Source organism: Quercus suber, unplaced genomic scaffold (assembly GCF_002906115.3).
Source record: "Quercus suber isolate HL8 unplaced genomic scaffold, Cork oak 2.0 scaffold_205, whole genome shotgun sequence".
Lineage (NCBI taxonomy): Eukaryota > Viridiplantae > Streptophyta > Magnoliopsida > Fagales > Fagaceae > Quercus > Quercus suber.
This window is the reverse complement of record NW_027069663.1, coordinates 307310-332318: the sequence shown is the minus strand read 5'-3', so window position 1 is coordinate 332318 and position 25009 is coordinate 307310. Positions and strand designations below refer to the sequence as shown.

Sequence of the window (25009 nt, the reverse complement as noted above, 5' to 3'; positions counted from 1 at the left end):
TTTATATAAAATTGAGTTATAAGTAAAAAAAATTGCCTATAACTTGATTTAATGAAAGTCGAGTTACAAAATGTCACTATATGCCCTAAAAACGTCACTATAGACTCCTTAAAAACGCTGCTATAGGGCCTAACTTGATTTTGAGAAAATCGATTTTCAAAAAAATGTCATTTCCCTAATTAATTTGAAAAATATGGCAAAATGCTGCTCGGTTTGCCCAAAAGGGGCATTTAGCAATTTTGTCCAAGAAAGATTCCAAGCAAATATAAGCAAAATGTATGAAGACCATTAATAAAACTAAACAACGTAACCTATCAAAAAAGAAAACATAATGCTGCAATGGAATTTTCTTTCTTTTTCGAAAGAGTTTTAGTGACTTATTATTACATTGATATCATAATCAATTATCATGTTTTTCTTTATAGGTGTATTAGAGTTATCATTGAAGCAATAACAAAGATTGGTTTGTTTCCAGTGAAAGATGTCACAAGTCACATATCCCCCATCACAATAAAAACCTATCCAACCACAAATCTTACATTGAAAAGTATTTCTGAGTCTTGATCAAAGAGGTTCATCACTAGGAGTCTTAGAAGCTGAATAAATTTGGACTCCTACAACTTCTAAAGCTTGCATTCTCGAATTTGCTACCCAATGGGACCATGAATTTTCCTTGTTGAAACTAGCTTAAACTTTGGGCAATAGACACCAAGGCATCTCCTTGGGCAACTAATCCAGTATGAAACATCAACAATCCTCCAAAACCTCAAGCATGTCTCATAAAATTAGAGCCAATTCCTTCTAGGCTAAAGATGCATTATAATACCTCACTTGCCCCTCTTAAACCTTCATTACCTAAAGGGCCGAAAAGAACTAGTCAAATTGTTTCATAATTTTTTCATAAACCATGCTAAAAAGCCCAATGAGTAAGCATATGAAACAAGTAAAACCCATTAGGATTAACTTTTTATACCTTTACCAATGACTAAATGTGATACAACTCATACAAGAGCAACTAAATCACCCGTGTATGTGTGTTCCAATTATCTTAATTAATAAAATGTCTGATGGTAGAATAAGAGATCTGGAATTCAATCCTTGTCTACATCAAAAATCAATCAGTATCTTGATTTGATGATAAAGAGTTATCATTAAAAGCAAATATTAAATGTTAAAACTTTCTCAAAAAAAATAAAAAGATCACCCGTGTACAATTTGACGGGGGGGAAAAAAATCTTATGCATTTGTTCAATAAGACCTCATTCACTAACACACCAAAAAAAAAATAATAATAATAATAATTCCCAATTGTGCCACATGGTCCACATCTATAATTATATATACAACAAAAAGGTATATTATTCATAAACTGAAAAATAATTCACTCCATTTTTTCTAATTCATTAGAACCACGAAATTCAGTATCTTTCACTAAACGAATTTAGGCAAAAATAAAAATAAACATCGTAACATTTTCAACATGTTAAAATGTTGCATACTTCACCACTATTGATTTTGAATACACTAATGCTCTGTTTGGCTGCACAAAAAAATTCTTGACTCGATCTTGTTTCTTTCTTTTTCTCACTTTTTTTGTTCTCTGTGAGCTGCGGGTAAGCTCAAAATAGCTCAATTAAATATAAACACCAGAATTATGAATGTGTTTTTTCCTATATCACGTCCTCTATTTTTCACCGCAACCAAAGTTTGGTTACCAATCAGACTTCAATGAAGTGATTAAAACAAAACGAAGCCTAGCATGTGAAAGAAATAAGGCTATTAAGTAAGAAAGGCAGGTAACCTAACTTTCTTTCACAAAAATGACAAAAGGGATACTTACTGCCAATAACAGGTGCAGAAAAAGCAAACTACGTCGTTTCCTTTTGGATACTCACTGAGTCACACACATAAAGAGACCCCTAGCATGGGTAAGATTTTTTTCAATTTTTACTCGTCTAAATTTACCTATTTTTTAAAGATCTTGTTAATGTGTATCCTAAGAACACATTAACAAATTCATTTTTAAAAAAAATTTATTAAAAATTAAAAAAATATCAAAACTTTTTCAATTTTAGATAAATTTTTTTTAAAAATTGATTTGCTATTGTGTCCCTTATGCCACAATAGTAAAATCCATTTTTTAAACCCACTATTTTGTAAAATAAAGTTGAACAAAAAAGTAATCACGTATCGCATTAACTTGTCTTATCAAAATTATTACAAAATTTGTGCCTATATATTTTATTATTACAATTAATTACCTAACCGAACTATTTACACCAAGTACTATCAACTAAAAGTCCAAAACTGTAGAGAGAGACAAAATAGAATCCGACTAATTTTTTTTTTTTGGCAATAAATAGAGTGATTGTTTATTATTTTTTCTATCTCTCACAAAATTGATAAAAAAGTTTTTCTTTTGGAAAATTTTGAAAAACACTCCAAGAAGTATCTCTCTTTCAATCAAATCAAAGACGCCCCCGTTACTTTGACAGATTGATTTGACAAATCAATTTCAACAAGGAGCCAGAATTGACTCATTACTCAAACCACCGGGACAGGCGAAAGCACTTTAAAGTAAAACTCTATGACCATAACAAAAGCCACAATTTTTGCCACTCGATTAAAGTGATGATTTTTTTTTTGAGAAACATTAAAGTGATGATTTTGTGACTCTGTCTGGATTTTAACTGGTTTCGGTTTGAATAAAATATTTAGAGTCTAATTTTTATTTACATTAAAAATTAATAAATATTTTTATTTAATAATAAAGAATTATTATTAAAAGTGAACATCGAATATTAAAATTTTTTGTAAAAAAAAAAAAAAAAAAAGATAAATCATAACAAAGTTATGAGTTCTTCTAGCGGAATAGTATTTCTAATCAAAAGTTGGCACTACAAAGTTTATTGCTAAATATAACTAATTAAAGAAACAACTTATCAGCCATTATTTTTTTTTAAAGATGTAAAATTTTATGACACTTAAATTTATTGTTTGTTTTGGGGCATTCATGGAAGACTTGATTGCCTTTAAATTTTATAGAGATAATTATATGTTACTCACATGTGATTCAAGTTATATTTTATATGCATGAATTATCTTCTTATAAAAATAAAAATAAGAATAAAAAGTTAGATATATGTACTTTACTACCTGTGATTTGAAAATATCATTTTTTTCTCTACTTAAAATTAACTCTTTCGAACTCCGTAGTCCATTTCTAGAGAATGTTAGGGATTTTTTTTTTTTTAGTTTGTCACACATTTAATATAAAAATTACAAATATATATATATATATATATTTTATATATATATATATATTTAAATAAACAATATGCAAATAAATTACCAAAAATTACAAGTAGTCGAATGTGGACATCTAATTAGTAGTAATCACCTTTTAACTTTAAAAATAAGGATAAAAAATGTATTTGTTGGATTTTTGTTTGTTGGTTTTGGTCTCCCTGCCACCGCAACAAATTGGGAAAAAAAGTGATAAAAGCTTATTGTGTCGGTACTTGTAGGATTGTTTTTTTATGAAAGCAAAACCAGTTTATCAAAAAAAAAAAAAAAAAAAATGAAAGCAAAGCCAACTCCTTGCCAATATGTTGATGCATATGGGAGTGGGATATGCAGGCAGAACGTACAATTTGCTTGCCTCTCTCTTTTAAGTACTATGAGCATTTGAGCAAAAATATAAACCAGGTTGTAGGCCTTTTCGTTATGTAAACCACCGAGACAGGCAGAGCCGCAGAGCACAAAAGCTGGTTCGACCACGACAAATTTTATAATTTTTGTCATGATTTTTGTTTTTGTTTTTTGCCTTTTGTCTTGTAATTTATTATTTTTTTTTAAATAAGCTAGCTTTTAATCTTTTTGTCACACATTTAACATAAAAATCACAAGACAAATTAGCTACCGAAAATTGATACCCAAATGGACACCTAGTCAGCCTTCACCTTTAAAAATAAGGATAACAAAATGTATTTGTAGGGTTTTTGTTTGTTTGTTTAGCCACACCCTGCCACCCCAACAAATTGGGAAAAAATAGCTTGGATGGCACGTGCAAGGCAAGTGCTACCCCTTTGAGTGAGAAAATTAAGCTAGAATTTATATTTGAAGAATAATGAAACTATGTATTTAAACTTAGAGTAACTATTTTAATATACGAGTATTTATTAGCCATGATAGTTTCTTAGAACCTATTTGCTAAAGGCAGTATCCATTTACTAAAAACTTCTATGAGTGATAATGATTATTATCTTCTTCAAATAATAAACAGTTAAGTTTTGCTAAGACATTGTCGCAATATATAAATCTTCACAATGAATGATGTCATATTCTACGATTGAACGTCTTCATCAAATAGTTGCAATTATTCATAATAAATATTTTGTTATTCATACTTCTTTTTTTACTATCTTACATTCTATGAGTCTAGCCATGATATTTAGCTTACTTAGTTTTTAATGAACACCCTTTTAAGTAAGAAGAGGGGAAAAAAAAAAGATAACAAAAGACATGTATCATTGAAGTTTCCATTAGATAAAATTTTAAATCTAGAATATTTAAACCTAGGAAAATCAATTTCTTTAGGTAACAAATAAAACACCACATATCACAATTCCAACTTTCTAAGTATGACTACCACATAAAACTCAAAATACACTGAAAATTTTTTTTTGAAACATTAAAATTTAGTAAGAGTATTTTAGACATTCTATAATAGAACATTTTATGAATCATAAGTGTGGGGCCAGAAAAACAGGTGGCCTTGGCCCACTCCAAGCCAGGCCCAATGGCCCACGCCGAGGATGCATGAAGGGTCCGAGGATGAAAACGCGAGGACCAACCCCCGAGGAACATATCCAAGGATGACCCCGTCCTCGGGCATCCGAGACCTCGAAAGAACACGAGCACCAACCCACCAAAGGAGACTCCTTGAATATCCGAGGAGGAGAGGGCCCAGTGCCACGCGTCGGCGACGAGAGCACGGCGAAGGAGCAAGCCTTAGGCGAGCTATCACCTCTGCATTGAATGCGCTCACCTAACCCCCCTGGCCGCATTAATGGGGATGTAACCCCTTGATAGGGCAACATCGATCATGGTGAGCCACTTGAGTACGGATAAGACCTGTGATGGGACGGACGGTCAGAGGGAAGGCCAATGGATGATCAACAGAAGGAAGAAGGGGATAGGAGGAAGAGAACTATATAAGAAAGGCGAGCAAAGCAATTAAAAGAGGGGATTTTTTGGATCATTGAAGGGAATGACAGAGAAGGAGTTAGAGGTCGTGTTAGTTTCAGGGAGAGGGGTCTCCTCGGATGAGTGCCGATGAGCTACCCTTAGTTGTAAACTGGGCTCACTCCCCTTCAATGGAAGAAGGCGGACTTATATTCCGTTGCTAGTTTGTTAGGGCTTAAACCTTCGATCCACTCTCTAAAAATGTATTGTTGGGGAACCTTTCTAAACTGAGTTCCTACAATAAGATTTCAAAATATTTGCCACTTAGAGAGTAACAGTTAGGGGTATTTCCTCGGTTCAACTAAGAGAGTAATATTTACCATTTTTTTTTTGCAAATATGTATAATATTTGCTACTTTTTGTGTGTCTACATTCTATGCTGCAAGTTTACATTGAAAAAGTACAAAGTAAACATATAAAAATCATTAAAAAAAATAAAATAAAACAAACAACAAAAACAAGCTCAAACCAAACTAGCCATACTAAAAAAAATAATAATAATAATAATAAAAACAAGAAGAAGAAGAGAGCTCACCAATTAATTCTCCTTATGTTAAGGCTTTTAGCTAACAATATTAAATATTAAGTGTTATGTCTACAATATTCTTACAACAAATTTTAGCAGTATGTTATTAATGATTCTAATTTGAACCTACCACTAAAATTATTTTTTCCTCACCAATAATAGTTAATAATAACTTGTTACTTAAAATTTATTGTGAAAATATCATAGACATAATATTTTTTTAATATTAAAAATTTTCCTTTCTCACCTAAGCTTAACTTTTTTGCTTGTAGTGGGTTCCAGTTAGCTCAACTAGTAAAGTCTCTAATGGTTGTATAAAAGATCTGGGGTTCAATCATCGCCTACGCCAAAAACTGATTGGTGTCTTGGTCTAATAATAAAGAACTATTATCAGGTGCGGACGTCATAAGTTGAAACTCTCTCTCAAAAAAAAAAAAAAAAACACTTTTTGGCTTGTTAAAAAAGAAACAAAAGTTGAATAAAACAAAGAAAACAAAAGTTGAATAAACCAATGAGTACTGTAACCCGAGCCAATGGCTCTTTTTATATGGTTATTAGTAGAAGGTGATGAAGGCGATTTTGTTGGTAGGTCCAGTTAGGATTATTGTTTTATGAAAGCAAAACCAACCCAATGCCAACACGTGTTCGTGCACATGGAACATGCAAAGAACGTACAATTTGCTTACCTCTCTTGTTAAGTAATCCACGAGCATCTGAGCAAAAATACAATCCAGGTTGTAGGCCTTACCTTTATGTAAACCACATAGACAAGTTAAGTACCAAAAATGTCATCAACTCAACAAAAGTCGTAATTTTTGCTCTAATTTGTTCGCGTAGCAAATTATGAATGGTAAATATATGTGAGTTTACAACTCTACCACTCATAGCTTGCTATATAACCAAGTTGAGATAAAGTTGTGAATTTTGTTATGATTCTAACAATGACGGATTCAAGATTTTGAGCCAACGGGGCCGAAGTATAAAGAAAAAAAAAATCAAATAAGCATATATAGCATTAAAAAATTATAAATACATAAAATTATTGTTTCTAAATATATTAAAAAGCATTCATCTACCAATAAAAACAAAAACAAAATATATATATATTTTTAATACTAGGCTGGTTATGATTTTTTTTTTTTTTTGAAGTTAGAACATTCATAGTGGTGGTGCTAAAAGTTTTAGTTTTTAACACCTCAAAAAACTATTTTATCTATTTTATCACCCCACTTTACAATACACCAAATATTAAATATTCTATTTATTTTATCACTTCATTTAAAATAATATAAACAACTCATTAAAATAATAAACGAAGAAATCAAGAGAGTTTGAGCTTTTTAATTGAATGAAGAAATATAATCTTAATAAAATATTGTATTTTATTTTTAACAACTTGATAGTCAATTAGTATTTATACCAGTTTACTGTAGTTGAAAAAAAATTTAGCTTTAGTTTCTCCAATAACACATGATTTTTTGGTTCTTTGGTGGCAAAATAGTTTTTTTTTTTTTTTTTTGCTAAAATACAATCACTATTGTAAATATTTTTATTGTTTTTGTAAATTTTTTGGGTTGAATAATTGCTATTTGGGTTAAACCAATTGGACTAACTGGGGAGAAAAGGGGCCTAAGGTTTTGGAATTGGTCAAACTACAAAAATGAAATATATAATAACTAAAATAAAAAATAAAAAAAAAATAAAAAAATTGGACCTGGGCCCTTGAGCCCCCACTTAGGTCCATCCCTGGATTCTAGCATTATTGGACAAAGCACTGCTAACCAAAATTTGGCACTAACTAATTAAAGAAACAACTGATCAACCATTATTTTTAAAGGAAAATTGAAAATTTTTATGACACCAATGGTGTATTTGGTAGAGTGGATTTTAGGGAGAATGGAAAAAGTGAAGAATGAAAACTTTTTGGAGAGTGTTTGGTTGAGAGAGAGAAGGGGGAAAATGATGGTGGAATCCAGGTGTTTTTTCCTCGGGTATATCAAAAAGCTTTCTCTCCAAAATGGAAAGAAAAATGGATGAGGGGAAATTTAATGGTAAATGACAAAAATGCCCATGTGCACTTTGCACATGCACATGGGCTACATCCAGTACTTTTTTTTTTTTTTGAATCTTTTTCTTTCCTGGTTAGGGATGGCAATTTTTTTTCGCCCCGCTTAACTCGCCCCTCCCTGCTTCACCCCGTGCGGGTTTTCCCTACCTCGCAAAGGTGGTGGGATGGGGATGGGGCAAGATTTTAACCCCGCACCAAAGGGCGGGCCTGGGATGGGTTTAAACTTTTTAGACCCACCCCGCCCCGCGTTGCTAATGGTTATAATTGTAAAATTTTCATACCCTAAAACCCTACTATTTTAACAAACATATCAATATTATCTTATTTTACTATACCCAATGTGGTTCTCTGCCTTTATTTTGTTATATGTTATACTATGAGTTTTTTTTTTTTTTTTTTTAATGATTGTCTTGTTAAACACTTAGATATATTATTCTTTAAAAAGTTACATAAGGATAACAAAATGTATTTGTAGGATTTTTGTTTGTTTACTCACACTGTCACACCCTGCCACTACAACAAATTGGGAAAAAAAGTGAAGTTTGTGTTGGTAGGACTAGGTATTGTTTTATTAAAGCAAAACCAACCCAATGCCAAGATGTTCTGCACATAAAAATGCAAGAACGTACAATTTGCTTACCTCTCTTTGTAAGAATACGCAGGCATCTGAGCAAAATAACTACACCAGGTTGTAGCCTTCTTATGTAAAAAACCCAATGCCACGCGTTCTCCTAGCGTCACATTCCCTTTTCGACCATGATCTGACTCACACAACTCTCGTTTTCATTGACTGAAAGCAACATGTCTAGGTCAGCCCAAAACCAATGAAGAGTAAGAAGAGGGTTAAAAAATTATGGCAGTGTGGGCCCACCACTGTTTTTGGATTATACTCCTTAGTCCTTTTACTCCTTCTCAGTTCCCACCTCTTCGTCTCCATTGCAATACATGACAAGATCTTAAGAAGATTATCCTAATCAACGTCTTTGACCAAGACATCAACCCCTAAATATAAACGTCATAATTGTAAGGGGAAAAAGGCATTTAATCATTTATGTTTGGGATTGTTGGTAATTCATCTTTTATTTTTTAAACTAATTAATCTATCTATTTATATTTAAAAAATGAGCAAACATCTCAATTTATTACATTTTCAGTTAAATTTAATGAAATGTTTTGAAGAAATTATTAGTTGTAAACCAAGGGAGAGAAAATTAAAGTTAGAGATTGTACTGTTATTTTCTTAAATTGTATTTGTAATCATTTTAAATTCATTGGATTTAATTGAAAAATAATGGATTGAAGGTATTTGCTCATTTTTCAAATATAGACAAAAAATTTGTTGGTTTTAAGATAAAAANCTTTGATATATTATTCAATTTTAAAAAAAAAATTGATTTGATTTGATGGGATAAATTTAGTTGTAATTTCAAGTATATTTTTTAATGAAATAGGTTCATTATAAAAAGTGTACTAGTTGTAGGGAAAAATAAAAAAGTAGAGTTTTACAGGATGAGGCGGGGCCCCAAGGGGTGGGAATGGGGTGAGAAAGTTTTCCCTATTATGCGAGGTGGGGTAGGGATGGGGCAAGACAAAACTATGTGGGGCAAGGACGAAGACCCCATCCTTCGGTCGCCCTACCCTATTGCCGTCCCTATTCCTAGTTGCCACATCTTTCTCTTCCTCTTCTTCTTCTTTTCCCTTCTTTTGCTTTCCTGGATATTGCCTCTTCTTTTTTCCTTTTTTTTTCTTTTGATTCCTTGGGATGAGGGCGTGACAATGCTTTTGTTTTTTTAGAAGTGATTTTTTTCCTATACATTATTATTATTTATTAAATTTGCGTGATTGCTTTTTCTTTTTTAGTTGTTTGTCATTTTTTTTTAATTTTAATTGGGTATCATTTTTTAACAAGGCTATACGAGTAAATTTATACAAAACTCATCCTCTCTATTTTCAATCTAACAAAAATAAGAAAAATTAAAATCTTTTATATTCTCCCACTTTTTCATCCCCAATCAAACATACCTTAAATTTATTGTTTGTTTAGGTGCATACATGGAAGACTGGCTTGCCTTTCAATTTTTTAGGCATAATTATTTGTTACCCACATGTAATTCGGTTTTCTTTTTACATTATTGTAATGAACTTATTGGGGGGGGGGGGGGGAGGAATTGTGAACTATTCCAAACATAGAGAGGATGAATGTATTTTTTCCCCTAATTGTAATTGTAATGTACCTGTTTTTTTAATCAACACTATAAGTTTTTGTTGAAGTATTTTAATATTAATTAATTCAAATGAATAAATATTACAACATAAATGTAAAAATGTGAGATTGGATATGGAAAATGAGGAGTTAGTGAAATTGTTTAACCCTACATTAAAAATAAGAGAAACTATTTTATTCTTTTTAATTGTGTTGATTAATGGATTAATATGAATTAACTCAGATATTGGGTTAGATACATGCACAAGGAAGAGGTGAAGGGTGGAGGTGTCAAAAATGGAAATGAATTAGCAATTAATTTTGTAACACTCACTACATCAAAATAATTGACCTAATTAATTAGATTCAGTTTCTCTTTATGTTATTTTCATTATTATTGTGTTTACTCTAATAGTTTTATTCAAGAACAAAACAAAGCAGAGCAAAATTCAAGTTTAAGGCATAGAATAAACAATAAATTAAGAAGAGTAAAGTAACCAAAAAAAAAAGGCAAAGAAGGATTCTAGATAAGCATTGGGGAAAAAAATGATTAGGTGGGTCTTACTCTTACATGGAAGTAAATTTGATGAACTTCAAATCCTTCTAGATAAGCATTGGGGAAAAAAATGATTAGGTGGGTCTTACTCTTACTTGGAAGTAAATTTGATGAACTTCAAATCCAAGTGCTAATCTAGTATTAAGTCACCATATCTGTTACTAAATTTTGTGGAAATTTGGGGTATTATTTATAGGTTGCTCCTTTGTTTTTGGGGTGGGGGTTTTATAATTGAGGTATTATGTTTATTAGTTTTTTTTTTTTTTTTGATAAGTTCATGTTTATTAGTTTATGCAAAAGAAAAAGATCGCATTTCCATACCCAATTAACGCAATCGACAACAAAGGCGAATTCTAATATAAAGCATAGACATGAAACAAAGCATATAACATGAAAAGAAGGAAAGCAACTTTGAATCATTTCTTCCTAGTAAGGAGGGAAAAGAATCCAATAGGCAAATTCTTTATAAAACATACCTTGCAAGTAATTTTGTATAGCTATTCTAAGAGCTTTTGGTGTGTGTTATACTTTGATATTTGGGGAGGAAGATTTTAACATTAGACGTATTTTGTTAGAAATACCAAAAGAAAAAAAAAGTACCAATTTATACCTTCACAACATGAACAACAAAACTAAAGAGATCATAGCTAAGGATGGAAAAATGCTCTATTTTTCTTGATCCATCCTGCCTAGCATGGATTTTCTTCACTTGAAAATGGGATGGGACAAGGACATGGCACAAGATTAAACCCTTGAATCCAAAAAAAATTCATGAATAAAGTGTTCATATAGCAATTGCAAATGATCCCAAGCCAATGAACTGGCCTTACAGCGAGGAGTGGATTTGGAAAATTACAGCCCTTCCTAAAATAAAGTTTTTTCTTTGACAATGCAGTCATGATAACACCGCAATTCGTGTACTTCTTGCTAATAGAGGTATGAACATTTCCCCACGGTGTCAGGCTTGTAATTCTGGCCCTGAAACAATTATCCATGCATTAAGAGATTGTCCTAAGGCTCAATCATTATGGAATTCCTTCTCTCCCCCGTGCTCTACTGCTTTCTTTTATGATACCCAACTTATGGTGTGGCTAAGAATTAATTGCAAATCGATGCAGCAATGTAATGCTACTGAGTTAGATTGGGCTATTATATTTCCCATTGCTGTCTGGGTTCTCTAGTTACATAGGAATAATCTAGTGTTTGAGAAGTCAACCACACAAAAAGATTTAAAGGCTAAGACATTGGGCAAAGCTGCTGAAATGGCGTATTTGGGGATCACTGAGAAGCATGTCAAAACTAAAACAAAAATCCAGGTGAGGTGGCTGCCACCCTCATTCAGTTGGATGAAGTTGAATTCAGGTGGATCATCCATGGGAAACCCTGGCCTGGTCGGAAGAGGTGGATTGATTCATAATGAAAATGGTGAGTGGGTGAAAGGATACGTAAGAGCCATTGGCTGTGCTACCAGTGTTGCAGTGGAGCTTTGGGCATTAAGAGATGGTATTCGGCTTTACATATCTCTTAAAGTTCCAGCGGTTGTGTTTGAACTTGATGCAAAACTCATTGACCACTTGAAGAAAGATGTGGAGAACCCAAATGGTGTTGGCATTTTGGTAGCTGATTGCAGAGAAGGGATGATGAAGATTCCTTTGGTGCGTATTCAACATTGCTACTGAGAAGCGAACAAGTGTGCTGTTGTGTTGGCATGTAGGGGAGCATCTCTAATACAGGATTTTACCATTTTCATGGAACCCCCATTTGATGTAGCGTTCCTTCTTAATTTAGATTCTACTGGTATTGTGTATTTTCGTGATGTAGCCTTTGTTGTGGATAACAATTAGTTTTTGTTAATGCATTATCCTTTTCACCAAAAAAAAAAAAAAAAAGTGTTCGTTTGACAAAGATTATTTTTGTCATTTTATTTTACTATTCAGTTTATTTTTTCTACTATTCATGGGTCTTGCTGTACTTTTTGATACTATTTATGAGTCTCATTATACTATTTCAGTTAACTTTTATTTTTATCTATAATACTTTCAGTAAAAAAATTGTAATTCAACAAAATAAATAGTTTTCAATCGGGCCTAAATTTATTTCCTTTGGAGAATTTTGAAATCCACCCAGGAACAAGACAAAACATTTTTTTCATATCTGTGGATTATTTCAGAGTTAAAAGAGTCCTCCAATGCAGTCCTAGTCGCTATTCAAAAAAGTGAAAATCATTTTACCAACCAATAAAATCAAAATATTCTCTTAAAAAAATTTTAGGTCCCTTTAGATACCATTTATTTGTGGAGAATTAAAAATTTATTATTAAAAATACTATAGTAAAATATTAATTAAAATGAAAAATACTGTTCAATTGCTACTGTTTACGCGTTTTTTGTGTTTTGACTAGTTCAAGAATAATGCCATGGGACCAGCTAAAAAATACAAATGCAGCAATAACACAGATGCATTGCTAAACAAATGTACACTTAATAAGCAGCTTAGGAAAAATGTGCAAATAAAAATTTGAATACATCAATCATTTCAAATGAAGCATTTTTTTTTCTACTTTAGATAAATATGAACAAGCCATTGAATGATATTCCTTTCCCACAAAAAAAAAAAAAAAAAAATTTGATTCCAAGTTTCCTACGCTTCACTGACAAACAAAAAAGTATCGAAGATAATTTAGATACATATGAAGTCTTCTAAAGTATAGGATATGCCCACAAATATGAAATGATAGGAGGAATTGAGTACTTAATAAAAAGGAATAGATAGACTTTAAAACAATTTAACTTAGTGAAAAAGATTTGGGATACGTAACGACGAAGAATATGAAAAAAAAAAAATTTGTATTGTGCTCTGACTCTCTCTATCTCTCAGCCCTCATTTTGCCAATAGTCAAGAGTTTTTTTTTTTTTTTGAATTCCCAATAGTCAAGAGTTCCTTCCACGCTAAGCCTAATACATAATACAAGTTTATACTAAATGCTTTACTGGTAATATAAGTTCGTTAAATCAAAGCGTGGCCTGAAAGCTTCGAACATGTCTAAAGTCATACTTTTTCAATAGCATTTTCTTCAACTATATCAAGGTGGTCCAAAAGGTGGGGGCTTATATAGTACGGATAGAATAAAAAAATCAATATTTTAAAACATTTTATTCTGTTTTCAATTTTCCGACCTTTTTCTCTTTGTTCCTTCTTACGTGTTAAGCCTAAAACTAAAAGGAAATGAATCGTCCAACCACAATACGCAAGGGATTGTACGGATTTTTTAATTAACAATTGGTGGGGTCCACGGTGACTCCACCAACGACCTAGGAAGTCCTATTTCCCAAACCACGTCACGATTTTCTGTGTACAACATCGCCGCCTAAAAATTTGTATGTCGTGGGTGATGGCTAGCTAGGAATTAGGAATTAGATAATTTACTGGTTGTCTTCTTGGGTAAATCGTATGGTAGTATCGTATGGTACTCACTATATATCCAATAAGATTTCTTCTCTGCTCCCTATAAACCTCCCTTTGACTATTTTACCCCTTGGGTTTTGTCTTAAAATTGACACCAGAGCAATCAATGCCAACACCTCCTCTCCATGTTTTAATGGAAATGTTAATCAGCACGAGGGAAAATTCATTTGTCCTCGTGACTACTTGAACATGTCACTTATTTATTATTTTAGTAAAAAAAAATTATACATTTAAAATTGTTGACTAGAAATCAGTTTTTTTATTTATTTATTTATTATAAATTGTCTCAACAATGTTAATTAGATGTGACTCTTGTAATAAAACCATGAATAAGTATCGGGCTTTATTATGAAAACCATATAATTTTTTCCTGCATATGGTGTTTTAAGGACAAGGGATTGTGAGGTTCTGCTAATAAAAAAATTACATTAATTAATAAAGGGGCTAAAAATACGGTTAGAGTAAACTAATTTTTTTTTTTTTTTACTCTACTAACTCTACTGTCTAGACTCAATAAACCAAAAATCTGACATAAAACCATTTTGAAAACCAATAATTAAATGCACCCACTTTTCAAGGGTGCTGAACTGAAAATTCTCTAATTAAAGATGTTTAATAATTGTTCGGTTCGTCATCCAAAACGACATGTTAACACGACTACTCATCTTCCCCACTCGCGGCATTTTCAATGGTTTTAACGGTTTTCAAAAAAATTTTAAAATTGGATTGGTTGAAAAGGTAATTTAAACTCACGATAGGATTGAATTGGGGAAATAGGATAAGAATTGGAGGGTAAAATTGTCAGAAAAGAAATTAACCCCGCCGTCGCCCAAAAATTAATATTTTGATTTTCCACACGTCTTTCGATTTTCTTCTCTGTATATATTTCTACACAACCTACTCTCTGCTTCTCTGCCTCTTCTACTCTTACTTTTCACGCTCTCTCTCTCTATCTCGCTCTCTCATTGTCATTGGAAGTCTCACACACGTCACTGTGTTTTCTCTCTCTCGCGCACACAATGTCACGACGTGGCGGCGGTAGACAACCGGACTATCGTCGCGATCAACCGTCACCGGCGTCTCAACAAGGCGGTGGAAGAGGCAGAGGCGCTGGTGGCGGACGAGGCGACGGCGGTGGTCGTGGCGGACGAGGCGACGCTGGTGGACGAGGCGCCGGAGGTAGAGGTGCCGGTGGAGGAGGAGGAAGAGGCCGCGGTCCTGTTCCCTCTAGTTTAACTCCGGTGCCTGCTCCGGTTGTTTCACAACCATCATCGTTCGCTTCAGCTTCAACTTCGGCTCCTCCTCCGCCTCAGCCTCAGCCTCAGCCTCAGCCATCGTCGTCCACGGTGGCTGACCTGGCCAGAGGTGTCGAAAGGACAATCACATTGCAGGATCGACCCGCTCCGCCTTCGTCTTCGAAAGCCTTGGTTGTTCCGAAAAGGCCTGGCTACGGAAGCGTCGGAAAGAAAATCAAAGTCCGAGCAAATCATTTTCTCGTTCAAGTCGCCGATAGAGATCTCCACCACTACGATGTGAGTATCTCATACACAAACTTCGTCTCCTTTTTTTTTTATATACATTTTGTCCTTTTATGCCTTTGTTTTCAATGCTCCAAAATTATTTCTCATCATCCTGTTTCATATATTTTATTTTACTCTTATTTTTTAAATCTTCATTGATTACAATTTTTTTTTTCTTTATTTCTTGTATTTGACCTTCTGGTTTATTTCAAATTTTTTTTTTAAAATGTGTGAAGTTGATGTAACAATCTGTCCAAAAATGGAGTTTTGTTTCTTCTTTTTTTGTGTTTATTTATCTATTATTTATTTACTGTCGAAGAATCGCATTTCAGCAAGACTGAGAGCACAATGTTGATTTTTAGTCATTTAAAAAAAAAATCTGTTGATTATTTTTTTTTCTTCATATTTTGTGTGTTCTTTGACCTTTTGGTTTCAAAATTTCAAATTTTTTTATAAAGTGTGTGAAGTTGATGCATGTGTGAGAATCAGTGAATGTAAAAATGGAACCATTAATGGAGATTTGTTTTTCTTTTTGACTCTCATTTCAGGACTAATGGCTTTCTGTTGGTAGTATTTTTTTTTTTGGGTATTTATCTGAGGACTCAATATGTATAGAATGTAATGCATGTGTATATTTTGTGCTGGTTTAGTTGACTATAGCGCCTGAGATAACTTTAAAGAAAGTGAATCGGAGTAGATGTTTGTGTTAATGTAACAATCGGTCCATAAACGGAGTTTTGTTTCTTCTTCTTTTTTTGTGTTTATCTATTATTTATTTCCTGTCTAAAATTCTCATTTCAGCAAGACTGATAATTTTTAAGTCGATTAATTTTTTTTTTTTTCATATTTATGTGTTCTTTGACCTTTTGGTTTTCAATTTTTTATTATTATTATAAAGTGTGTGAAGTTGATGCATGTGTGAATGTAAAAATGGGTCCATAAATGGAGATTTGATTCAGGACTAACGGCTTTCTGTTGATGGTAATTTTTGTTTTTGGATATTTATTTGAGGATTTAATATGTATTGAATGTAATGCATGTGTATATTGTGTTGGTTTAGGTGACTATAACACCTGAGATAACATCAAAGAAAGTGAATCGGAGTGTAATGACTCAGCTAGACACAATGTACCGAGAGTCGCATTTTGGTAACAGAAGGGCTGCTTATGATGGTAGAAAGAGCCTTTATACTGCAGGAGCATTGCCGTTTACATCCAAAGAGTTCATTGTCAAGTTACAAAATGAGGACCATCCCGCATCTTCATCTTCCGGTTCTGCGAGGTATTGTTCTTTCATTTTCTCTTGTTGGGTATTTTCAATTTTGTGGCGGTTTAAATTTTGTCTGATATGAGTTGCCATTGCTCTGTTTGAGCTGCAGAAAAGAACGCCAATTCAAAGTGGCAATTAAGTTTGTTGCTATGCATGACTTACAGCACCTGAAAGAGTTTTTAATCAGTAGGCAGTCAGATGTTCCGCAAGAAACAATTCAAGTTCTTGATGTGGTACTCAGAGCAGAACCATCATTGAAGTAATTTATATATCTACATTTTTCTTGTATTGATATGGATTTTAAAAAAAAAAAAAATTAAAACTGTATTAACCTGGTGAAAATTTGACTATATAGTTATACTGTTGTGGGGAGGTCATTTTTTCATCCTAGCTTGGGTACTCAAGGTGAATTGGGTGATGGTATTGATTATTGGAGAGGCTACTACCAATCTCTCAGGCCAACACAGATGGGGCTTTCTCTAAATATAGGTATTCCTTATTCTTATCTATGCTTATTCGGTATGTTTCATTCAAAGTTGCACTTGTATTATATTGCTTCTAACATGTGATTGATTTTGTTGCAGATGTGTCAGCCAGAGCATTCTACGAACCACTTCTTGTGACTGACTTTCTTGCAAAACATTTCCGTTTTAATCTGTCAAGGCCTCTATCTGATCAGGACCGTCTTAAGGTTATTTTCCACGCTTTATGACGTGATTGTTGATGAATAAATGTGACCTTTGAATGGAATGTAGATGATGATTAAAGTTAGCTTCCATTGTACCCAAAAAAAAATTGAAAAACATTAAGAGTGTTTAATATGCCAACAGTGTAAACATGTACAACCCCATATGCTATCTTCAGATATTCTGTTGGCTGTTACCTGAGTTTTTACTCTCAATGGCTTGTTGATAATGTACTTATATAAAAAAAAAATGGTTTGTTGATGCATAAATTAGCTCCAACGAAGTAATTCTGTTTTGTTTGTGAATTTCAGATTAAAAAGGCTTTGAGAGGAATAAAGGTTGAGCTTACTCATACAGAGTATGCAAAAAGTTACAAAGTCACTGGTGTTTCAACACAATCAGTTAGCCAGTTAATGTGAGTAACTAGGCTTTTGTATTTGTTCTCTTCCCCTCTTTTGCATCCCTCTTTTATTGGTGTATTTAGTATGTAACCATAACGTTGTATGTAGTGAATATAAATACCAATTTAGCTAGGTAGACTGTTTGCATTGCTCTGTTGTGGTTTTTTTTTTTTTTTTTTTTGAGTTAAATACAAAAATTGAAAAATAAATAGGATTTTATTTAATGAAAATGCCATGGTTTCTTGAAAAATTTTAAGTAACTGCCTCCCTCCCCCTTTTTGCCTCTTTTTCTAAATGATATCTTTTATGACGTTTTTTGTTTTGTTCTGTTCATTTGGAAATGCTCTTAGAAACTACCCTTTCTCATGGATTTAAGTTTGCTTATGCTGCAAATTGTTTTCTAGTTGTATTAAGTTGGCAATTTAGGTAAAAAAAAAAAACCTTTTGATAAGAATTTGCCTTACTAGTGACTTGTTTATTTGTTGGCTGTGTTTCAATTATTATTTTTATTATTATTTTTTTTTTTGTAATTTGAAATTGTCTTCTTCAACTTATGTGCGTTTTTTTAATAATTTTTTTAGCTAATTATTGTTCATTTTCCATCAGGTTTACCCTTGATGATAAGAAAACAAGGACATCAGTTCTTCAATATTTTCGTGAGAAATATAACATTTTTCTCCAATATGGGTCTTTGGTTGCCCTTCAAGCTGGTAGTGATTCGAATCCAGTTTACTTACCAATGGAGGTTTGTAAGATTGTTGCTGGACAGAGATACACTAAGAGATTAAATGAAAAACAAGTAACTAACCTACTAAGAGCGACGTGTCAACGGCCTCATGATAGGGAACGGAGTATCACAGGGGTGTGTTAATGTTGTAAATTGGCGATAATTTTTTCGTATCTCTTTTGAATGAGCTTGTATGATTTCCAATATGGATTTGTTGTTGGTAATTTGGTGATGTATGGTTCTCTTTTATTACAGATGGTAAAGCATAATGATTTTAGTAGAGTTAAGCTTGTACGTGAGGAATTTGGAATTGACGTACGAGAAGGACTTACAACGGTTGATGCCCGAGTATTGCCGTCTCCTATGGTAATTTTGTGGTGGTTTGTATGTTTGAGCTATTTAGTCTATATAATACAGTAAAATTTAATGTCATTTCCATTTTTGCAGCTTAATTATCATGAATCTGGGAGAGAATCAAGGGAACATCCTAGGATGGGGCAATGGAATATGATAAACAAGGTCAGATGGTGGTTATTTGGTTGTGTAGCTGGTTACTTGATTCCAGTGTATTATGATTGCTCCATTCCTCTGACATTATTTAGCTTGAAAATTCTGTAAAACTGGGTTTAAGTTGGCTTTAGAGCACCACCCAATGAATAATGGTAGCCCAAAATAAGTGGCAGGTAAATGATTAGTCTGGGTGTTTCTCAAGTATCAAAGGCTGTCTGCCTGTATATTGTGAATGGCTTTTATTATTCGTAAATGTTATTTTAGTTTGATTAACCTTTATAATTTTGATTTTGTAGAAAATGGTCAACGGTGGTAGAGTGTCATATTGGACGTGTGTGAATTTCTCTACTCGAGTGAACAGAGATTTTCCATTCCAATTCTGTTATGAATTGGTCAACATGTGCAACAGCAAAGGAATTGTATGAGTCATATCACCTGGTGTTCCATGATGACTTTATTGTATAATGTGTAGATCCTTACTCAATTTAGATAATTGACTCTAGACATTTTTGCTCATTTCACCAGGATTTTAACTTAGACCCTTTGATACCAGTACATTCAGCTCATCCTAGTCAAATTGATAGAGCTCTCATGGATATTCATAAGCAGTGTGCAGCCAAACTTAAAGAAATTGAGCCTGGAAAACAGCTTCAGCTGTTGATAATTATTTTGCCCGATGTCACTGGGTCATATGGTGAGCAACTCAATCAGTATTCAGATTTTATAATTAGAATTGGGTTCTTTTGCTTAAAATAATTTTTGTTGCTTTTAGGGAAGATTAAACGTATATGTGAAACGGAGCTAGGAATTGTTTCTCAGTGCTGTCAGCCCAAGCAAGCATCAAAGCTTAGTAAGCAGTACCTTGAAAATTTGGCTCTCAAGATCAATGTGAAGGTTAGTTCTATATGATTTCTGATTGACTAATCCTGTTGAATTCATTGGTGGATTCAAATTTCTAAACTGACAATTGAAAACCTTCATAGGCTGGGGGACGTAACAATGTGTTAACTGATGCTATTCAAAAAAGAATTCCTCTTGTATCTGATCGCCCTACAATTATATTTGGTGCGGATGTGACACATCCACAACCGGGAGAGGACTCTAGCCCTTCGATAGCTGCGGTACGTCATGTAGTTTTTTAACCCCTCTATGACTTTATCATGTTAAATGGTTAATTGATTGATACAGGTAGTGGCTTCTATGGATTGGCCGGAGGTAACCAAGTACAGAGGACTCGTCTCTGCTCAGGATCACCGTGAAGAAATTATCCAGGATCTCTATAAATCAGTGCAGGATCCTCAAAGGGGTTTGGTTCATGGAGGCATGATCAGGTAAGGTCATGCATGATTCTTTATTACCTTAGTGGAAGGAAATATTATTTTATTTTCTCATTTTTCCTTTAATTGTGTGTCACTCTTTTTTCAGAGAACAACTTATTGCCTTCAGAAGAGCAACTGGGTATAGACCCCACAGGATTATTTTCTACAGGTATAATTTTTTTATCGTGCAAAATTGGATTTGTTCATTATATCTATCTGATGTTGTTCTATTTTACTCACAGAGATGGTGTTAGTGAAGGTCAATTTAGTCAAGTACTGCTTTATGAGATGGATGCAATAAGAAAGGTATTATAGCTCAGGAGTCATTGTACCGGGGTGCCATTATGTATCAGATAGGCATTTGTCAGGAGTACAAGGATGAAAAAGATTTGAAATCAAGATGACTAGATTGTTGAATATTAGTTTTTTGTTGTCTTTATGTTGACACCTTGGTCTCTAATTTTATAACTGTTTCTTTCAGGCCTGTCTCTCACTAGAGGCAAATTATCTGCCGCCAGTTACTTTTGTTGTTGTTCAAAAAAGACATCATACACGCCTTTTTCCTACAGATAATCAAACGGACAGGAGTGGCAATATCCAACCAGGTTCCCATTTTGTCACCCTATGGTCAATTACAGTTTGTTGATTTTACAACAACTGACTGTGTATCTCTATGTGTAGGTACTGTTGTCGATACGCAGATTTGCCATCCAACTGAATTTGACTTCTATCTTAACAGCCATGCTGGTATACAGGTAAAACTTTGGTTCATTGTAGAATTAACTTAGAGAACAGTTGGCTTTATTTATGGATGGGATTTTGATTTCTGAATAGACATACCTTCCTTGTAGAGGAATGATTTGAATTCATTTGTATTGTACTTGCAGGGGACCAGCCGGCCTACGCACTATCATGTGTTGTATGATGAGAACAATTTTAGTGCAGATGTCTTACAAATGCTAACCAATAATTTGTGTTACACGTAATTTGCTTCCGATCCCTGGTTTTTTTGAATTCCTTCTTTGGATCATAAAAACATTTCTGTTGTGTTATTTTGTAACTTAGATCAACTTCCTTTTCAGGTATGCAAGGTGCACTAGATCAGTTTCCATAGGTTTGATATCTTTTGTTTCCTTTTATTTATTTATTTCATTTAAATTACAATTAGATTGTGCATATGCATGTTTCTCTACTGAATTGATAACTCCTATTGCAGTTCCTCCTGCATATTATGCCCATTTAGCAGCCTTTCGAGCACGCTATTACATTGAGGGTGAAACATCAGATGGTGGTTCTACTGGCGGTGAGAACAGAACAGTCCGGCCCCTTCCTCTGATCAAGGATAACGTGAAAGAAGTCATGTTTTATTGCTGAGATAGGTCTTTTCTGGGGTTTCTTTTGGATGATAATGCTCATAGTTCCCTCTTTTGTTTCTCTACTGAGATTAGTTAGGCCTTTTGTGGGGTTTCTTTTGGAGGACGCTCATAGTTCCCCCTCCTATGTTTCTATCTTTTGTTAATATGCTCTTGCAATTGGTGCTTTGGTATAGTTTCCATTGCCCAGAGGCTTTAGGCTTTAATTTTCTTTTGGGCATATTTATATGTTTGCGAAACTGCTTTCTTTGCCACGAGCCTTTGAACTGTGGTGAGAATGGTGTATAATTTCCATAGCAAAAAGAAAAAGTTTGATACTCAGTATATTGATGTTGGTGTTACAGTTGGCTTTTACTTGATGCAGTTGAACTGTGGTTGTAAGTAGTAACATTCTTGAAAAAGGTCATCGAGTTGCCCGAACTGGGAACTTGGGTCAAGTTTCTGGAAATGGCAATTGTGGTAATGCAATGGTTAAGTAATGTTCGCTTTTAGATCCAACTCAGGTCAATATGACCACTTTGCTCTAACATGGAGAGTTTAAGGGTTGTTGAGAAATGCCCCTAGGTAAATTTATTTAAGATAAAAATATGGTTGGGCTTACTGGCCAATATACATGCAATTGCAAGTATCATTTTTATTTTTCTTTATAAGATAGTATTTTAAACCAACGGAAAGTTATATAGGCATATGAATTTGGTATTTTAAATATAATGTGATATGAAGAAAAAAAGTCAATTCCCTTTTTTTGAATAAAAAAATTAAATGTAATTTCTATACCCTAATTTTGTGTGATATACTATTATGTAGGATAAGAAAAGGTAAGATAATATTGATTTGTTGTTATTCCAACAATCTAAATATTATAAAGTACTATCACAAATTATTAGTTTTGCATATAGCAAGGGAAGTGATTCTTGACAACGGCCTCAATCTATATAAGTCAGATTTTAGAATAATATGTATTCTAATCCATGGTGAAAGTCAATTTTTTTTTTTTGAAAGGAAAATCAACTTTCATTTAACTATTAAGAGACAGAGTCCACAGACAACGCTTCTAAAGCAGGCGGAGGAGAGTCCTCCAGCCAAATACATTCCTCATTAGTAAGTCTAGCAAAACGAGCAAGAGAATGGGCAACCCCACTAGCAGAACGTCTAATACATTGAAATTCCACGTCTCAACCTTCCAGCCAAGCAGCGAACATCATCATAGAGGTTTCCCAAAAGAGACCAATCCGGCAGAGAAGAGGCTAAAGACTGCATCACCTTTGAATTATCACCCTCCACAATTAAGTCAGAAAACCCAGTCTCAATCGCAAACTCCAAGGCTCGCCGGCAAGCCAACACCTCAGCCTCTTCACTGTTCGTGACTGCAAGACCCTTTGACGACAACGCAGCCATCACCTGACCGCTGCCGTTCCGAATTATCACGCCAATCCCTGAGGCTGAAATATCAGTGAACACAGTAGCATCAAAATTTAGTTTGTACATTGTTCCTGCAGGTGGCTGCCACTGCTATGTATGGCCATTCGACATAGGGATCGCAAGATGAGACCGAGCCCCCAAGAACTCCATAAGGAGACTACAAGCACACCCAATCAAAGTACCCGGCTCCTGCAGTATACCCCCATGTACAACACAGTTGCGACGATGCAAAAGAAGCCAGCAAAGAACCAAAAAAGACTCAAACAGATCCAACGACAATTTATGCAGCAAATCTTCAAATAATTGAATCAAGGAGACTTGGACAGTCAATCCCTTCTGCAACAAACGGTGTGAGCAACCAGCCCACACATCCTGAGCTGCAGGACACTCCCACAATGCATGTAGAATAGTTTCAAGGGTTCGTTTACAAATGGGACACAAGTCATCCTCTATTAACCGTCGCTGCCGAAGCTTTTCAAACGTTGGAAGAATATTATGATAAGCTCACCACACAAATACTTTGATCTTAGTTGGGATATGAAGCTTCCAAACTCTCTTCCAAACTTCACTGCTAGACCCCAGATTGGATCTATCACTCTCCTGGCTTGCCTCTCTCAACAGACACCTAGCAGTATAATACCCAGATCGTACCGAGTACCACCCATTTTTGTTATACAGCCAAAACATCACATCTAGTACACATCATCTGCTTAGAGGTGATAAATAGCCTCAGCATCATATCTACTAAAAACCATATCAATGATAGTACGGTCCCATTGGAAAGTATTCCAATCGATTAGCTCCGACACACGCCAATCTTCCTCTATATCATTCGGTGGAATCTGAATTTTATTTGTTGGATGGCGAGGCAGCCACTTGTTCGATAACACCCGAATAGAAGAACCCGAACCTACACGCCAGCAACATCCCTTCCTGAAAATAGGCTGAGCAGCAAGTAAGCTTTTCCAAACATATGAGCTTTTTGGATGATCAACCGCCTCCAAAAAAGTGCACCGGGGAAAGTATTTGGTCTGAAAACAATGATAGAGAAGAGAATCATGGTTGGTCAACATTCTCCACCCTTGCTTCACCAGCATAGCCAAATTGAAGCTTCGAATGTCTCTGAACCCCATACCTCTCTCATTCTTTGGTTGAGCAAGAGACTTCTTGCTCTTCCAATGAATCTTCTTATCATCCCCATTTTGACCCCACCAAAACCTAGCACACATTATATTTAATTCATTACAAAGTTTCACTGGGAGTTGGAACACTCCCATTGTATATGTAGGAATTGATTGGGCCACGGCTTTGATTAGGACTTCCTTCCCCGCTTTAGAAAGCAACTTCCTCTTCCACCCCTGAATTTTCTTCCAAACCCTCTCCTTAAGGAAAGAGAAGGCTTGATATTTTGACCGGCCAATCAATGTAGGTAAGCCCAAATTAAAAAAAGGATTCAAATTTTTCCACTTCCCTCACTCTAAGTGCATTCTTAATCCAATCCCTTTGCTCTCTTGATGTATTGCTGCTAAAGTAGACGGAAGATTTTTCAAAGTTAATACATTGACCGGAAGCCACAGCATACAATGCTAAAACATCCGAAATTACTTGCATTTCCTCCCGCTTAGCCTGACAAAACACGAGAGAATCATTAGCAAAAAGCAAATGAGAAATAGAAGGGGCATACCGACAAATGGACACACCATGAAGCCAGCCAAAA

At 34.2% G+C, this 25009-nt stretch overlaps 3 protein-coding genes across 3 annotated transcripts; 1 reads left to right on the top strand and 2 right to left on the bottom strand.

The window, feature by feature from the left end:
* Positions 1-14960: 14960 nt before the first annotated feature.
* Positions 14961-22194, top strand: LOC112035484 (protein argonaute 5). The gene is made up of 21 exons (XM_024068306.2): positions 14961-15597; positions 16646-16866; positions 16964-17113; positions 17210-17343; positions 17439-17545; positions 17852-17955; positions 18548-18803; positions 18924-19034; positions 19116-19187; positions 19475-19597; positions 19704-19872; positions 19951-20072; positions 20162-20299; positions 20367-20509; positions 20604-20666; positions 20740-20803; positions 20979-21102; positions 21179-21252; positions 21385-21479; positions 21580-21611; positions 21714-22194. Exons 1-21 carry the CDS (start codon positions 15085-15087, stop codon positions 21869-21871), a joined length of 2973 nt encoding a protein of 990 aa, XP_023924074.2. The 5' UTR covers positions 14961-15084; the 3' UTR covers positions 21872-22194.
* Positions 22195-23022: 828 nt separating this feature from the next.
* Positions 23023-23358, bottom strand: LOC112035479 (uncharacterized). The gene has a single exon (XM_024068302.2). It carries the CDS (start codon positions 23356-23358, stop codon positions 23023-23025), a length of 336 nt encoding a protein of 111 aa, XP_023924070.1.
* A 644-nt stretch (positions 23359-24002) lies between these two features.
* On the bottom strand, positions 24003-24569 carry LOC112035481 (uncharacterized mitochondrial protein AtMg00310-like). Its single transcript, XM_024068304.2, has one exon. The coding sequence runs from the start codon at positions 24567-24569 to the stop codon at positions 24003-24005; it is 567 nt and encodes a 188-aa protein (XP_023924072.1).
* Between the last annotated feature and the right edge of the window lie 440 nt (positions 24570-25009).

Excerpts from the sequence above, each read along its gene's own strand:
- LOC112035484 (XM_024068306.2), top strand. The coding sequence starts at position 15,085 with ATGTCACGACGTGGCGGCGGTAGACAACCGGACTATCGTCGCGATCAA. Across the intron at positions 18,804-18,923 it reads GGGAACGGAGTATCACAGGG|ATGGTAAAGCATAATGATTT; the intron begins GTGTGTTAATGT and ends CTTTTATTACAG. Across the intron at positions 20,300-20,366 it reads CTAGCCCTTCGATAGCTGCG|GTAGTGGCTTCTATGGATTG; the intron begins GTACGTCATGTA and ends TGATTGATACAG.
- LOC112035479 (XM_024068302.2), bottom strand. The coding sequence starts at position 23,358 with ATGTACAAACTAAATTTTGATGCTACTGTGTTCACTGATATTTCAGCC.
- LOC112035481 (XM_024068304.2), bottom strand. The coding sequence starts at position 24,569 with ATGGGAGTGTTCCAACTCCCAGTGAAACTTTGTAATGAATTAAATATA.